Source organism: Exophiala oligosperma (assembly GCF_000835515.1).
Source record: "Exophiala oligosperma strain CBS 72588 unplaced genomic scaffold supercont1.3, whole genome shotgun sequence".
NCBI classification, from domain to species: Eukaryota; Fungi; Ascomycota; class Eurotiomycetes; order Chaetothyriales; family Herpotrichiellaceae; genus Exophiala; species Exophiala oligosperma.
The window spans coordinates 1,837,965-1,853,531 of NW_015622820.1; the positions used below are offsets into that span (position 1 = coordinate 1,837,965).

General features: G+C 49.3%; 5 protein-coding genes across 7 annotated transcripts; 2 read left to right on the plus strand and 3 right to left on the minus strand.

The window, feature by feature from the left end:
- Window positions 1-2,701: 2,701 nt before the first annotated feature.
- On the plus strand, window positions 2,702-6,459 carry PV06_03458 (uncharacterized protein; the record flags this gene model as incomplete). Its single annotated transcript, XM_016404246.1, has 2 exons — window positions 2,702-6,292; window positions 6,373-6,459. 2 exons carry the CDS (start codon window positions 2,702-2,704, stop codon window positions 6,421-6,423), a joined length of 3,642 nt encoding a protein of 1,213 aa, XP_016265251.1. The 3' UTR covers window positions 6,424-6,459.
- Window positions 6,460-6,497: 38 nt separating this feature from the next.
- PV06_03459 (uncharacterized protein) lies at window positions 6,498-7,970 on the minus strand. The gene is made up of 2 exons (XM_016404247.1): window positions 7,692-7,970; window positions 6,498-7,417 (listed from the first exon to the last, which is right to left on the minus strand). Exons 1-2 carry the CDS (start codon window positions 7,887-7,889, stop codon window positions 6,623-6,625), a joined length of 993 nt encoding a protein of 330 aa, XP_016265252.1. The 5' UTR covers window positions 7,890-7,970; the 3' UTR covers window positions 6,498-6,622.
- Window positions 7,971-8,437: 467 nt separating this feature from the next.
- PV06_03460 lies at window positions 8,438-9,913 on the plus strand. 2 transcript variants are annotated; one of them, XM_016404248.1, is made up of 4 exons: window positions 8,438-8,709; window positions 8,804-9,270; window positions 9,370-9,544; window positions 9,663-9,913. In XM_016404248.1, exons 1-4 carry the CDS (start codon window positions 8,638-8,640, stop codon window positions 9,699-9,701), a joined length of 753 nt encoding a protein of 250 aa, XP_016265253.1. In that variant the 5' UTR covers window positions 8,438-8,637; the 3' UTR covers window positions 9,702-9,913. The 2 variants fall into 2 exon arrangements, with proteins under 2 accessions (XP_016265253.1, XP_016265254.1); XM_016404249.1 differs by having other exon boundaries at window positions 8,804-9,544.
- On the minus strand, window positions 9,822-12,140 carry PV06_03461. Of its 2 annotated transcripts, none has more exons than XM_016404250.1 (3): window positions 11,809-12,140; window positions 11,547-11,736; window positions 9,822-11,479 (listed from the first exon to the last, which is right to left on the minus strand). In XM_016404250.1, exons 1-3 carry the CDS (start codon window positions 12,071-12,073, stop codon window positions 9,904-9,906), a joined length of 2,031 nt encoding a protein of 676 aa, XP_016265255.1. In that variant the 5' UTR covers window positions 12,074-12,140; the 3' UTR covers window positions 9,822-9,903. The 2 variants fall into 2 exon arrangements, with proteins under 2 accessions (XP_016265255.1, XP_016265256.1); XM_016404251.1 differs by having other exon boundaries at window positions 11,547-11,747.
- A 32-nt stretch (window positions 12,141-12,172) lies between these two features.
- On the minus strand, window positions 12,173-15,476 carry PV06_03462 (uncharacterized protein). Its single transcript, XM_016404252.1, has 3 exons — window positions 14,633-15,476; window positions 14,464-14,582; window positions 12,173-14,414 (listed from the first exon to the last, which is right to left on the minus strand). Exons 1-3 carry the CDS (start codon window positions 15,035-15,037, stop codon window positions 12,662-12,664), a joined length of 2,277 nt encoding a protein of 758 aa, XP_016265257.1. The 5' UTR covers window positions 15,038-15,476; the 3' UTR covers window positions 12,173-12,661.
- Window positions 15,477-15,567: the final 91 nt, after the last annotated feature.

A 15,567-nucleotide genomic window follows, 5' to 3' on the forward strand; every position in this document is an offset into this window, starting at 1 on the left:
CGTCGCCGGCCGCCAGGGCCGTGGTGAAATTCATGACTTGGGACGTTGTCGTGCCGTTGGCGGCGGGGATCTGGTAGTAATACGTCGTGCCCGAGTCGAGACCCGTGATCTGGACGTCGTGAAAGAATTGGCTGCACTGGGTGACGGCGACCAGGGAACACGGTGGTGTCCGATCGTACCTGTAGTGGCTTCATGTCAACAAACATCCATTCGGGACACGGGTGGGTGGGATCGAATGCTGACGTGCGAGTGTAGCCAGTGGCCGTACTGTCCAACTTTCCAGCCGTGGTACCCCACATGATGGTCGGAGACACTCCCAGACCAAAAGGTGTCTGATAATGAACATTGATGCCATTTGGTAGGTAGGAGAGCTGGATGACATTGACATTGTTGGAAGGGTTCTTTGTCGAGGGTTTCACAGCCGGTGGCTCTACAAGCCTTGGGAATCCTTTGCCATTGCCATTGACCGTGGGGTCAACCCAGTCTCCCACGGGGATCGCCGGGCCAGTGTAGGCGTAGGTGGTGTCGACGGTAGGGGCAGCTTTGACAACGGCCGCCAACAGGCCATAGAAAGTTGCACAAGTGAGTCTGGACTTCATCGTGACTGATGCCGACTTCACCGTACGAGTAGATACCTCGGTCGACAGAAAGAAGCTATTGTCAAGCTTCGCCAAGGTCCAGGAACGCGGCGGGACTCAGGCGAGGCTTTATACTTGTATGAGCCATTGCAGCACCAAAAGGAAATGGGCAACTCGGGAACTGGATCAAAAGCGACATCCCACCACAACCTTGCACTTCCTCGACAGACCAGCAGGAGACCAATAAAGACGCACGTGTTACAACAAGCGATAAGACATCCAACCGACAAACAAAGGACGCCAGGCCAGTTATGGAAGCTCCAGTCAAGGATCGTCGAGGCTAGAGGAAAGCCACAGTAGCAGTCCGTAAAGCTTCATTGGTGGTTGCTCGTTGAAGTAGAAGATTACGTGGTACTCGTAGTTCGTAGGAGAGAGTCGCTTTGCTAGGTTACCTAGCTAGCTGTTTCGACGTTTCCGACAAGGCACGAACAAATATACATTGTAGACGGCTTTGTGTTGATAATAGTGAAGTTGATGACAAGGAGGTCAAGGTCCTGGGTGAATGAAAATAAAATACAACACGATACAATTCAATACTGTAATTCTGTAAGCACTAAAGTGTTTGTTTGTACTCACTCCATGCCTCGCCTCGTCTTCTGTATCTCAATGTGCAATGAATGTCACTCTATCCATTTGATAGGCTTCTTTAATATCAACGATGACTTCCAAGCAGAGACGTCAGTCCACTCGTGTCTCTCAGGGCCAGCAGCATTGTCACTTCTTAGCACTACCCCCTGAGATTCGAGAGCTCATCTTGGACTTCAGTTTGCAACCCTCAAAATGGACTGCATACATAGGACGTCGAGAATCCTGGAATGACATTGAACACCAGAAGGCTGCCATCAGACCTTGTCCATCAATTCTCCTTGCTTGTCGACAAATTCATCGAGAATGCCTGCATATTTTACAGGCCGGTCATCGTACCCCTTTCGTCCTTCATTTGCGCGAAGGTATGCAAAGTTTGCCATTGTCTCTGTCATACCGCAAGTCGATTCGGCGACTCAACGTTGCCGTACTTGCGAAAAGAAGTCGCAGATCCGGCCTCGAAGTTTACATCCCCATGCTACTGGAACGTTTGACCTCGCAAATGAAAACGACATTTCCAGGCCTTCATGGCATAACTCTGACGATATGTATTCTGTTCCCAAAGAGCCCCTCCGGATACTATAACTGTCCTACTTGTGTTTTACCTAGTCTGGTTATGGATTCATTCTGGAGTGTCAAGATCACAGGCGTCAACCTTCAGATGGGGCCTCATTACACATCAAAAGTCTGCCAATTAGCTCGAGATTCTCCCCATGAAGCTCTAAAGCGTGAATTTGGCTGGTTGTATGAGTTGTCAGGTGTGAGCCGGGTCGACCTCTACTGCCATACGGCACTTTCCGATGCATCCTACAACACATGGGTCGCCGCCCCAGGTGAATTGATTGCACACGGTCAGCGAGTACAGTCGGAGTCATCAAGAATCACACAGCTATTGCGAATGGAGAGGAACGCCGTCACAGCTCTCGTCAGGACATTGCCTATCCTTTTCCCACAGTTACCCGTAAGCATCTACCGGAAATCGGGTTGGCGCGCCAGTGTTGTATCGTATGACATTTTGGACCTCGATGAAGCAGAGGAAACGGTCGTTCCACAACTGATGCGTGATAGAACGATTGGGGCATAGCGAGATCGCGTATACAGTGAGCATGATGTCTGTACTTCTTCAGGTCAGATAAATCACATGAGCCTGACGAACAGCTTGAGATCCAACTAGAAACCAATTAATCAGAAAATGAACGCAGCCTTGTGGATTTGTAGTACAGCCTTGCAGGTCCACTGACACTAAACCCTTTGAAGATGGGTGCTGCTTATCGATAAGGGACGAAATAATTTTCTGAGGCTGCGGACGCTCTGGTCGCATCTACAAATTTTCTGATTTGAGTGCGCTTCTTGTTCGATGGTCACTTCTCTCGTTCGAGGTGGTGTCGAGCTCTACCAGTTGTAGCGTAGCTCTCGAACTGATTGTACTCTACGCAAATTCTGTCGTTTCCACGAAGCCTACAGGGCTTGCGACAGCCATGTCGTCCACCACCACAGTTACGCAGACTCGGCCGAAGTGGTCGGTAGAATACGACACTGTCAAGAGACACAAGCTGTTTCGTAACACACCGAAAGATCAGAGCGCATTTCCAGCCCTTCAAGCAGCAGTAAAACCGCACATCGAATCCTTCAATGCGATATGGGGCGAAAAGTTGATCGACGAAGCGCTGAAAGATATTGGCACACATACGGTCGTTGATGGCGACTTACGGAATCCCAATCGATCGATTCCAAGGAACAAGCTAGACTTAAGAGTCACCGAGGTTATCCTGGAAAAGGCTGTCCTCCCACCCTCCAACAAGTTCAGCCTCCAAGATCGAAACATCTACCCTTCAGAGTGTCGGGAACGACATGCCACGTACCGAGGCAAGCTGAGGGCGCGGTTACAATACAGAATAAATAATGGCGACTGGAAAGAGTCAATACGAGATGTTGGACAAATGCCCATCATGCTTCGTTCGAATAAATGCCATCTGGAAAAGTTCTCTCCGGCAGAAATGGTTCGATATAAGGAAGAGTCGGAGGAAATGGGGGGTTACTTCATCGTGAACGGCAACGAGAAGCTCATACGAATGCTTATAGCATCCAAAAGAAATTATCCGATGGCCATTGAACGAAACTCCTTCACCAATAGGGGCCCTACCTTCTCCAAATACGGTGTCCAGATACGTTCGGCCAGACCTGATCAGACTTCTCAAACCAATGTCCTTCACTACCTCACAGATGGCAATGTCACTTTCCGGTTTTCATGGAGGAAAAACGAATACCTTGTCCCGGCAGTCATGATCCTCAAGGCCCTGGTCGAAACCAATGACCGAGAAATCGCGGAGGGCATCATTGGCGTATCGGCCACCAAGTCTGCAAACTCCTTCGTCACCGACAGAACCGAATTACTCCTGCGGACATACAAAGCCTATAACCTCAAGACGCAAGCACAGACGCTGGCCTACCTGGGCGAGAAATTCCGGCCCGTCCTAGGGAATCCTATTACAATGTCGGATGAAAAGGTTGGAGAGGATTTTCTAAGAAAAGTCGTCCTACCACATCTCGGCAATGTCGATGTCACACCTGCCCAGAATAACGACAAATTTCAAATGATGTTGTTTATGATCCGAAAGTTGTACGCCATGGCTGCTGGTGATTGCGTACTAGACAATCCTGATGCAGTATCCAACCAAGAAATTCTGCTCGGAGGCTTTTTGTACGGCATGATTTTGAAAGAGGGTATTCATGATTGGCTGATGTCCATCGGACTAGCTGCTCGCGAGTGGTTGAGAAACAAGAACGATGCCAAATATACCGACCCGAGCTTTGAAGCAGACTTCTTACCCAAAATCGTTCGAAGAACCAACGAGAATATAGGAGGAAAGCTGGAATATTTTCTGTCCACGGGAAATCTCGTAAGTCAAACGGGTTTGGATTTATCACAAACATCTGGTTTCACGATCGTCGCCGAAAAAATCAACTTCTACCGATTCATTAGTCATTTCAGATGTATACATCGAGGTACTTTCTTTGCACAGTTGAAAACAACGACGGTGCGGAAGCTGTTGCCAGAAAGCTGGGGTTTCTTATGTCCTGTGCATACTCCGGATGGTTCGCCCTGTGGTCTGTTGAATCACCTTGCCCACCAATGTATGGTTCAAATCAAGAAAATCGATACTTCTGGTATTGAAAAAGCCGTTGTCCAACTCGGTCTTTCATCAGTCCCCGATATAGAAGTCAAGGATAGCCTCTCGATTCAGCTCGACGGACGAATTATCGGTTACTGCCCTGCACAACGAGCGCGAGAGATTTCTCAACTCCTGCGACACTGGAAAGTAAACGGTGAACACAACATCCCGAATGAACTCGAGATTGGACTTGTTCCTACCTCAAACGGGGGTTTGTATCCTGGACTTTACCTGTTCACCGATCCTTCTCGCATGTTACGGCCTGTCAGATACATTCCTGCAGACAAGCTCGACTATGTTGGACCTTTTGAACAGCAATACATGAACATTGCATGCGTTGATGCTGACATCATCCCCAACCTGACTACACACATCGAATACAAGCCGACGAACATTCTCTCCATCCTCGCCAACATGACCCCTTTCTCCGACTTCAATCAATCGCCCAGAAACATGTATCAATGCCAGATGAGCAAGCAAGCTATGGGTACGCCTTCATCGAATTTGATGTGTCGAACCGACAACAAAGCCTATCTTCTTCAGACGGGCCAGACACCTGTCGTCAGACCACCCTTGTACAACGAATATGGTCTCGACAACTTCCCCAACGGTATGAACGCGGTTGTCGCCGTCATTTCGTACACAGGGTACGACATGGACGACGCCATGATTATCAACAAATCCGCCCATGAACGTGGGTTTGGTGATGGTGTTATTTACAAGACAAAAGTGTACCACCTAGACGAAAAGTCGCGTAACCCCCGATCCAAGACAGAGATCAAATCACTGTTTGGCTTTGCCGAGGCCGACTCGAACATCTCTAAGGAAGCTATCAATAAACTTGATGAGGATGGTCTTCCCCCCATCGGCACCAAGGTCTCCGAAGGCGACATCGTTCTGGCATACCACACTGTCATGTTCGATCCATCTCAGGGGAAATTGAAGAACCTGGACGGAAAGACCAGTTACTTCAAATACAAAGACGCGGAGGAGGCATACATCGACCAGATCCGACTAATTGGGTCTGAAAGCGGCGATCAGCCATGTCAAGCGATAAGCATCAAGTACCGGATTCCTCGAAGGCCGATCATTGGAGACAAGTTCTCGTCCCGTCACGGTCAGAAAGGTGTGTGCTCGATGCTGTGGCCTAGCGAGGACATGCCGTACAGTGAGACGGGCATCCAGCCTGATGTCATCATCAACCCACACGCTTTCCCGTCTCGGATGACGATCGGTATGTTTGTCGAGTCACTCGCAGGCAAGTCCGGTGCTCTTCACGGTCTGGCACAAGATTGTACCCCATTCTCGTTCGATGAGGATAACACGGCGGGCAACTTCTTCGGCGACCAGCTCCGTGAGGCCGGTTACAATTTCTACGGCAACGAGCCCATGTACAGTGGTATCACCGGCAAGGAATTCGCGGCCGATATTTACATCGGTGTCGTGTACTACCAAAGGTTGCGACACATGGTTAGCGACAAGTTCCAGGTCCGTACGACGGGTCCGGTCAACGCCCTCCACGGTCAGCCGATCAAGGGTAGGAGTAAAGGTGGTGGTATCCGTGTGGGCGAAATGGAGAGAGATTCTCTGATTGCACACGGTTGCGCGTACCTGTTGCAAGATCGCCTGATGGACTGCAGTGACAAGAGCCGTGCGTGGGTGTGTCGGACCTGCGGCAGCTTCTTGAGTACCATGATGGTGCCGAACCAGTTCACGGTGGGAAAGAGAGGTGGTCGCGTCGAACCCAGTGGCGTCGTTAGGTGTCGAGCTTGTGCTCGACCTGCGACGTTCGATGATAGCAAGATGACCATCTGGGAAGATGGGGCCGGGAGGAAATACGTCGGTGGTGATGATACCACTGTCGTGAATGTTCCTGGGGTTTTGCGGTATTTGGATGTAAGTCACCCCTGACTACCTTCGCCCCTTTTCATCGCTTTTTCGTTGATTTTGATAACTAATGATTGTGGGTGCAACAGGTCGAATTGGCTGCCATGGGAGTCCGAACATCATTCCAGATTGAGAATTGAGATTGAGCATGAGCATTGTAAATATCTCTCTGTACGGCCCTTTCCGTGAGAAGTACCAACGAACGCATAGCATTGCATTGGGTCGGTTTGGCGTGGAACTTTGGTCACTTTTTTTGCTGTGTCTGGTATGAAATTATGAACATGACTGGATGGAACCAAAATGTCCAAATCCTATAACACCCACAAACGCTATCTGTTTTTACATGGTGACTATCTCGTCTTTCAGTTTGCCCGTGGAACTGTTTATTTCGTCGGCATTGATCAAGCCCAATTTCAAAGCGAAGTCACTCCTACCCATTTCTCGTATCAATTCTCGTGCCATGATGAGTCTACGAGAGTACTTTTTGACACTGGTTTGGTCAGAGGACAATTTGACCTGACGTCCGTTCATGATCAAGGGTCGTGTGGTGACGGCGTTGTACAGTGACAGGACGACGTGGGAAAGTAGGGCGAAAGTTACGACGAGGATCTTTTCCGTGTCTGGGGCGCTGGCCAAGACGATGACGGCGACGTGGACAAGAAGTTGAGACGTCGAGTCGAGAAAGTCGTGCGTCAAGGTCGACGGGCGTGACGGTGGTTTGGACAACCAACCACCCGAAGTGATCGACTTGAGATGGTCGACCGGACCTTTCATCCTCACCCAACGATCCTCGGAAAGTAGAATGAGCAGGTCACCTTGAACCCCTGGTTCCGATTCACCGTGCCACGACGGTGAAATCTTGGTGCCGAGAACAAAGATCGATAGGATCCGAGAGAAGATCAGGATGGACAAGGTCGACAAGAAGTATTTGTCCCATGTCGGGGCGGTGAGGAAGTGATGTACCAATAACAAATGCGGCAGGTAGAGTACCGTCATTGTCGTTGTACATGGTCGAGGTTTTGGGAATGATGATTTCTGGTCGAAAGACGAAACCTCCATGGTGACGAGGTGTCCTGTCTTTGACATTCTTTGTAGGTACATTACCGTGGCTTGATTCTCGACACGAAAAACGTACTTGAACCGAAAACAAAGAGGTATGAGTGAGTGTGTTGACAAGGTCAAGAATTAAATCAAGATTTGAACCCCGTTAAATGGGGTGGATGGATAGGAAAACAGTTCTCGCAAACCATGGTATGACTCTCCAATTCCACCGGTGACAACGTCAACGTGAAATGATACATCGTGGACAAGTGTTTGAACCATTTTGTGAAGAATAGTTGAACCATACACAGGGAGAGGGAGAGAGAGAGAGAGAAGGAAAAATCAGTCAAAATGTCAACCAACTTACCCCTGTAGTCATGGCGGCACACGCAGGGTATTCCCCTTGATTCAAACTCGTGGGTACCAAAGGTTTTTGAGCACCCAAGCAAAACAGTAGACAGTCTCGCCATTCCGGTCGACCCCTTTGAGCCAGATAGATTTGAAGGGGTGGGATGATGGATGGGTTGGCCAGGAGTAGAATTGGTAAGAGTGTCAGATTCGTCATGTTCTCATGCCTTTTAACTGGAGCTTCATATTATGACCCGGCCTCGTTTGTAAAAAAAAAATTAAAAAAAAAGGACTGTTTACTGATGGTAAGCACTACCTAGTTGGTACCGTATATACTGTATTTTTGAATTGAAAAGGGAAAGGAAACAAGGACATGAGTTTGACATAGTCTGGTGATGTTGAAACTGTCAGCTCGATAACACCGAATTTCACCGAGGCCGATTCGACCGAAGATTGATAAGATATTTACGTATCTCTTGAACTAGGATTATGGCATACGAATACCTGATTCCTGAATCATTGTTGCCTATTTTTACCGTGTGACATCTCAATCGAAATGTGGACAAATATCCTCCATGATCATCGTGATAAAAGTGGATGCTTTGTGTGTGTGTATGGATATCTATCTCATCCTGACCTCGGTGTCCCTCGCTTTATTTTCGAGGATATCGGCCGAAAGCGCATTTAACTTGAATCTATTTGAGAGGTATAGAATATATATATATGTATCACAATAGACAAAACATACCAGATCTAACATGACCATGAGAACCTTTTTCCCAAACCCTTCATCGTCAAAAAGAATCGTGTCGTCTTGGTCGTTTGTAAAGGTAAAAAACCACCAAGACCATCCTCGTTCACCATATCACTTTGCTAGTAGTATATCACCACCATCGGGACGAGTTCAACAGGCTCGATATACCAAAACATATCATACCACCACTACTCCCCAAAGGAAAACAAAAATGCCACCACCAAATACATTCACCTCTGATACCTTTGGTGCACGTCAACCATTCACATCGGATGCCTTTGGTGTAAGTATTGTTCCTCTACCGTTGACAACCTCATCTTCCTCCTTGCCGTCGTCACCACAACACTAACTCTATCCCCCTTTCGTTTCTGTTCCAGTTCAACGACGGTCGCGAAGTGGGTCTGAGAGATTACATCTTCTCCCGACCCGACGTCGAAACCAAACTCCGCAACGACCCTCAAGCCGTCATAGACGCCATCAGCGAACACAACGCCAAAAAGGGCATGATCACTCTAGGCCGGGCCAAGATCGACAAGTGCAACGACCTGTTGTCGAAACTCGACCCTCCACCGAAGACGTTGGTCGAATTGGGCTGTTACGTCGGCATGTCCGCGATAGGATGGGGAGACTCGTTGAAAAAGTTGAACGAGTCCACCTCGGAGACTTGCAAGGTCTTCACCACCGAACTCGACGAGACCATTGCGTCGGTCGCGAGAGACCTCATCGCCCTCGCCGGCCTCGACGACGTCGTCACCGTCCTCGACGGACCGGCGGCGGAGACCATTCGCAAAATCAAAACCGAGGGACAAATCGACACCGTGGACGTCATGTTCTTTGATCATTGGTGAGTCACTTGGACGCTGTCCTGACCTCACCGTACCTCACCAAAAGACCCATCGTCATCATTCCAACTTTTTAACCTCTCCTTTTGCGTAATTTGCAGGCAAGAAGCATACCTACCGGACCTCAAAGAGTGCGAAAACTTGAGAGTTCTCCGTAAAGGAACTCTGATCCTGGCTGACAACACTGACGTCCCTGGTACCCCCGATTTCAATCAATACCTCGAAGATTCGAACAAGTATCACGTCGAGAGATACGAGACGGAGGCAAAAATGGCTGTGAGTTCCCCCCCCTTTTTCAAACCCCTTCCAACGATAACTCCAGGAAACCCCTGAAAGAAAGAAAAAAGAAAAAAAGAAATCATTGAAACTGACTTTTGCTTCTTTTCTGAACCAGAAAATCGTATTGGCCGCCACAGTCATCGAAGTGCCTTGAGGGGCTCGGGGAGGAAAAAGGAACTCTGGTTGGGTTCGAATCGTTGTAGTGGTTCAGCTCAGCTAGTCAGTCAAGTTCGATACGGCAAACGATTGTGCTGAAATCTGGAAAAGGTGTGGTGGGTAGTATGGCCTCATATTCTGATACCATCAATTCATTGCTCAAGAAAGGCGACGCTATTCAGCAACTTCAACGTAGTAAATCATCCTTCATCACCATGATTATCCCTGACGTTTTCATCCACATCACTATCTCCATTGCCATCCACGTCGGCCTCGACGAGTGCTTGTTCTTCCTTGTCGATCTTCTCATCATGTCGGACAGGCACTTTTGTTGCCTCGATTCCACCAGACGTGACGAAAAGGAACGTCTCGATGGGGAAATTGTCAACGTGGTTGAAGAAATTTCCAAAGACGTTCATATTCTCCTCATCCTCGTACATGCGCTCATAAATCTGTTTCTGCTTGAACGCGTCCATCTCGGTCTTGTACTTGTCAAAGTCGATCGCTTCCTTGGACATCTCACTCGTGGCCCGTTTGTTGTAGGAATCGAAGACGGGCCTTTCCAGCAAAAGGCCCAGACTGGGCGCCTTGGGGATCGAGATGTTATCTTGGCCCAGGCTGTCTTTGATCCGATCTGGGTCACAACCACATCGCACGACCAGCGCAACCATCGCCACCATCTTGCGGATCTGGTGCATCATGAAACTCTGACCGTGGACTTTCATACTGAGCCATTCGGTGCCGTTGATGAGAATTGGCTCGGGGTTCACGACGAAGGACTTGATGACTCGCTTCGCTGATGCGTCGTCGTACGTTTTCTGAACGGTGAAATTGTGATAGTTGCGAGTGCCTTGGTAGTAATTCAGGGCATCTTGGATCCGGTCGAGACGGGTTTTGGGGATTCGATAGGCTCTTTTGGCCGTTATGTAGGCTTGACGAAGGCGTTTCATGGCTTCTTGCAAAGTTGCGCTCCGCGATGGTTTGCCAGTGGCTTTGGCCTGACCATCTCCATCTACTGCTTCAGCTTCCTCGGTCACTTCATCAGCAGTCGTGCCGTTTGCCCTGTTGTTTTGTTCGTTCTCTCCTTGTGACTTGTCGACAACGGCACCTTTGACTGCTTGTTCGGATGATGTCCCATTCTCATCAGATTTCCCCAAATCATTTTGGGAAGCTTCACTGCCCTCGCTTTCGTGGTAGACGTCTTCAAGGTCGATAAGTCCCTGCTCCTCGCTTGCTGTCGCATCAGGGTTGCCAGACTTCATCCAAAGCGCCTTTTGGAGAATACTCCTAATATCATCATCGTACTCGGCCAGTATTGGCTCAATGATCTCCTTATCGACCTTTTCCCAATAGCCAGCGACTTCCTCCTGTCTTTCCCTGTACTTTTCTAGATCGTCTTTCTTCTGGGCCCACTCTTCGAGTGCTCTCCCCAGAAAACTACTGGGATGAGGGGGTAGGAAACTGTGCGTAGGAATAAGATACTCGTATATCCGCGAGTCGACCATCTGGTATGCGCTGAAACTGTTGATTGTCCTTTCAAAGCCCCAAACTCGTATCTGTGGAACCAGATTGTCATTGATTTTTTGGACGATGTCTTCGTCTTCGACGATCAACTTCAAAGAAATGACATTGCCTGCGGCATGGACACCCTTGTCAGTTCGCGCACATCGCACAAACGAGGACTTTTTGGGATCGTCGGCATTGGCTTTCGAAACGGCCCCCGCAGCGACGAATGCTTTGAAGAGGTCACCCTCGATGGTTTTGTGGTCATAGGTACTAACCAGTGGTGGTCAGTATGTTCACCTCGTCATGATGTTCAAAACCCAAACAAAAAGTGTCTCACAATTGCATTCCCCTGTAACCTGTGCCTGCATAGCCGATGAGGACTGCTACCTTCTTCTTGGGTCTTCTCTCTTCCGCAGCCAGGACTTCGTCGCTGAACTTGGTCGCATAGATCGGTAACTCGGGTTTGCCATCGTCAACCCGCTGTCGCTTCGAGGCTTGTTCGTCTTCGTTACGCTGTCGTTTGTCTCCTTTTGTTTTTCTTAGCGAGTCAGTCCTGCAATGTCGGGCAAAAAATGGAGTGGTTTGCCATAGAAACTTACGCCCATTCCGTTCGGCCCAAATCTCTCTTCTTACCGTGGCGACCTCCTCCGCCACCTTTGTTGCCTCCCCGAGCAAAATTCTTTGAACCCATAATGTTTGCTGAGAATATAGCGTCGATAGATTCAAGAATTCGCTGCGGACGGGACGGTTGGCTGATGATGTGACCTTTTGCGGCAACTGCTGAGGTTTGCGTTGTTTCCGTATGTACGCAAGCAGACGGGGAGATGTTGGGTACAGTCTCAGTACCGGTGAGCTACGGAACATCAAGGATCATCACCAGCTACTCTTGGAATAAAATCGTTTTGACGGAGTACAAGAAGCAGATGTTCCTGTGTGGGGAAATTTTCGCCGCAGTTCGAGATCAGATTTGGAGAACATGGAAACAATACAGGGTACTTTTGATCTGCACTACATGTCTAGGTTGGAGCATTTCGTTGATGATGAAGAACTGGCAGCCTTTCATGATTCTTGTCATCGACCTTGGTCGAGAGTGTTACATACAATTGAGCTCATGTTCTGCGCTAAACTCTAACATCAAGGTGGCCAGCCAGCAAGTCTCAGCCTTAGTGTACAAACTCCCTTCGTTCAAGCTGGTGGCTGCTCGTAGCTGCGAGAGTCAAAAGCTGAGTGGGAGGGTTATCGTTTTGCGAATCATTCTCCCCCTCCAAACATATTCGTCTTCTGGCGTCTCGTAGAGAAGACATCTCCACAGTTCCAGGACCACAAGCTCTGTCCTCATGTCGTTGACCATTCGTAATTCATTTCTCCTCTGTCATCTCGTGATGGCGATGTAAGTTCTGATTACTCCTCATGCCTGGATCCATGGCATATTCCAGATAATCGCAGCGTCGACTAATCCTTCCATCGGTAGTGATACAGTGCACGGAACCAACCCTGCATCAACAGCAGAGAGAAATTTGGCAAGACTAGTGTATCATCGTTCGCGCCTTCTCCCAATGTCGATGATCTCGCTGTGACATCGTCGATCATGTTAACCAAGCAGTCTGCCCAGTGAGACATTCGATATTCATCTGCGACACTCTTTTCCGGAGACCAGAAGAATGCATAGCCATATTGTTTATGAAAGAACTCTGACTTTTGTTGAAGAGCCGATTTCAAGCGAAGCATATTCTCCAGGGCTGGCTTGGTATACACGTCTGATTTGGCATGCATAGCGAGTTCACAGAATGTGATGGTTGCAAGAGACCAACAGTGCATATCGAAAGGACTGAAGTGTGGGTATGTCGCAGCCTCGGTTGTGAGGAAGTCGGCGAGTTGTGTAGCCTTCAGGAGGACGATCATGGGACTGAACTCAGTATCTGGGTACCGTGCTGTGAGCAATTCGAGCAGCAGTTTGACTTGGCGCACAAAAGGAGAGTCGAGACTGAGCGTAGGAGAACTCTTCAGTGTGTTTTCGAACAGACCAAAGGTAAGAATGCGCTTCGCTTGTGATCCTGAAAAGCTGTACGAGTCCAGGTGAAGTAAACAAGTGACCATGGTAATGATGTTGGAAGATTGAGCAAGGAACCCTGCTTCAGCAGGCATCTTGGCTGTATCAGCAGGTCCTACCATGGCCTCCTTATCTTGCAGTTCTAATGGAGTCAGCGGTCTGGCGTACGATCCTGAGCTTAGATCATGTAACTTGGACATCAAACATTGACAGCTGAAGGCTTGTTTCACAATCTCATCGATTTGGTCTGCGTCCATTTCATCAGTGACGATATGTGTAACTCTTGGCTTGAGATGATGGATGACCCGCAGACTTGAAGCGAGAAGATCGTTTTTCGTTGCCTTTGGGCCGGTGATTTGGTTAACATCACTGTCGCATGCTGCCGCCAGGAGAAGAAGCGTCCAAAGAGAAGTAAGATTGTCAGGGAGGGTATTAGAGGCTGCGTCCTGCGCCACAGATACCACGAATATTGTCAAATCATGAAAGGTGTCGAAAGCTGTGGTTGGGAGATCGCGTCTATGAGAGGGCGCAGACGGCTGATCACGCTGGTTGCCATTGACGGCAGACTCATTGTGGCTGCTATCTAACAGCTCAATGGAGAGAGCGAAGGCGTGTTGCATGGCCGGGACAGAGTTGGAAACCAACTCTATAACAGAGTTGGCTTGCGGAAGAAGCGCAAAGTGTGGATGCACATGCGTGTAGTAGTTGTTCAAGTGTTTTTCACTGATGTCGAACTTTTCGAGTTTCGCATAAGTATCGTCAAGACGCGCTCGTTTTGGCGGAGGAGGTGAGTCGATCTCGGACCAAAAGGGCTTGACGCTTTCCGCCACCATTTTGACGGCTTCTTGACTGGAGACACTTTCAGGAAGAGGCTGATCGGGTGCGATTGCTAGACTTCCTGTGTCTCGAGATCGTAAGCTCGGAGCGACATTGCCCCAGGCACCAGTACTAGGAATTCGGTCGCGCTGAAAATCAGCCGGCGCGAAAGGGCTGCGTGGATCTGGAAAAGAAAAGTTGCGTCTGGTAGTGGCTTCGTCAGGTGAAAAAGCTTCAGCGTAACCAGCAAAATTAGAAGTCCCGTCGACAGACTGCCGCAGCGCTTGCTTCTGTACGTGTTCGACTTGCTGAACGCGTTCCGCCAATTCTTTGATGTAACTGCAATAACGGTCAGCAGAAAGACACCAAGATCTTGTACCAATCCTACCCTTTGGACGGTCCACGCTTCATAGGCTTGCGTTCGAATTCACAGGTCACTCCAGTTTTCTGACAGTTTGTACAGGTTTTGGGTGTGCCATCAGCTTCAGTCGGCGCATCGCATCGAACCTTGTTGAGTCAGTCTCGGCAGCTGCGTGTGAGAGGGTCAGAGAGCATACCTTCTTTCTTCTACATTCATCGCATGCGCGTGATGTCTTTGACCGCTTTCTCTTGTCCCCAGTCAGAGGAATTTGCATTGCATCAGACAGACCGTCGACGCTCTTGCGCGTAGACATGAAGGACGCTTGGTTGGGTGTCTGAGGGGGGGCCATGGAGGCATCTGCGCCGTTGGAAGGTGTCGCAAGGCTATTCAGCTGTGCTGCGCCAGAGTGAGCCAGTGATGCAGTAGGATCGTCCAGATCTCGTGGATAGGTCGACATGCCATAATTTGGATTCATGGCAGCCAGCTGGGTGTCGATAGGGAAGTTAAAGGATGATGCATCGAACTGCGAGTTGGCGGGGCCTGCGAACGAGGAAGCCGGATCATCGCCAGACTGATCGCGACCATTGATACTTCGTGCCATCTCCTTGCGAGCTCACGATGGTCTGGTTGAGAGTGATGCCGTGGTTCCGGAAGATGGAAGACTGTGAAAAAGAGAGTCGCGTTCGTGATGCGGGAGTTGACTGGAGAATGACGCCCCAATCAGCGTCGCCTCACCGGGACAATTATTCTGGGGGCGTGTTCTCTGAGCACCTGGGCAGTGAAGCTGGCAGTGAGGGGAGAGATTTCACTTAGGCAGTCCTCCAGTCAAGCGATCGCTTCTAGATGCCCCCAAGTACTACGTACAGTGAAGAGCAATGCTGCACGCATGAAGACTTCCATTTGGTTTCTGACTGGCCCCTAACAGATATTTGCTCCGTGCTCCGTACCAATATTGGAAATAGCATCTGTTGGGAGTTGATAAGGGCAGTGATTGAGTGCTATGGGTGACGACATCCCCCGAGCGCAGTCCAGAAGTCATGTCACCATCGTGTCTCGCGACTTCTAATCCCCTATCAGGTACTTCATTTACCCCCATGCCCAGATGCCCAGGCGAAGAGTTCTCGTCCCAGG

Bases quoted from the DNA above. Each gene is read 5' to 3' on its own strand.
- PV06_03459 (XM_016404247.1), bottom strand. From the start codon at position 7,889: ATGACGAATCTGACACTCTTACCAATTCTACTCCTGGCCAACCCATCC. The intron at 7,418-7,691 runs GTAAGTTGGTTG...TTTCGGTTCAAG, and splicing joins GTGCCGCCATGACTACAGGG to TACGTTTTTCGTGTCGAGAA.
- PV06_03460 (XM_016404248.1), top strand. From the start codon at position 8,638: ATGCCACCACCAAATACATTCACCTCTGATACCTTTGGTGCACGTCAA. The intron at 9,271-9,369 runs GTGAGTCACTTG...CGTAATTTGCAG, and splicing joins GTCATGTTCTTTGATCATTG to GCAAGAAGCATACCTACCGG. The intron at 9,545-9,662 runs GTGAGTTCCCCC...TTTCTGAACCAG, and splicing joins AGACGGAGGCAAAAATGGCT to AAAATCGTATTGGCCGCCAC.
- PV06_03461 (XM_016404250.1), bottom strand. From the start codon at position 12,073: ATGTTCCGTAGCTCACCGGTACTGAGACTGTACCCAACATCTCCCCGT. The intron at 11,737-11,808 runs GTAAGTTTCTAT...GAAAAACAAAAG, and splicing joins TTGGGCCGAACGGAATGGGC to GAGACAAACGACAGCGTAAC. The intron at 11,480-11,546 runs GTGAGACACTTT...ACCACTGGTTAG, and splicing joins GGTTACAGGGGAATGCAATT to TACCTATGACCACAAAACCA.
- PV06_03462 (XM_016404252.1), bottom strand. From the start codon at position 15,037: ATGGCACGAAGTATCAATGGTCGCGATCAGTCTGGCGATGATCCGGCT. The intron at 14,583-14,632 runs GTATGCTCTCTG...TGACTCAACAAG, and splicing joins ATGAATGTAGAAGAAAGAAG to GTTCGATGCGATGCGCCGAC. The intron at 14,415-14,463 runs GTAGGATTGGTA...CCGTTATTGCAG, and splicing joins AAGCGTGGACCGTCCAAAGG to TTACATCAAAGAATTGGCGG.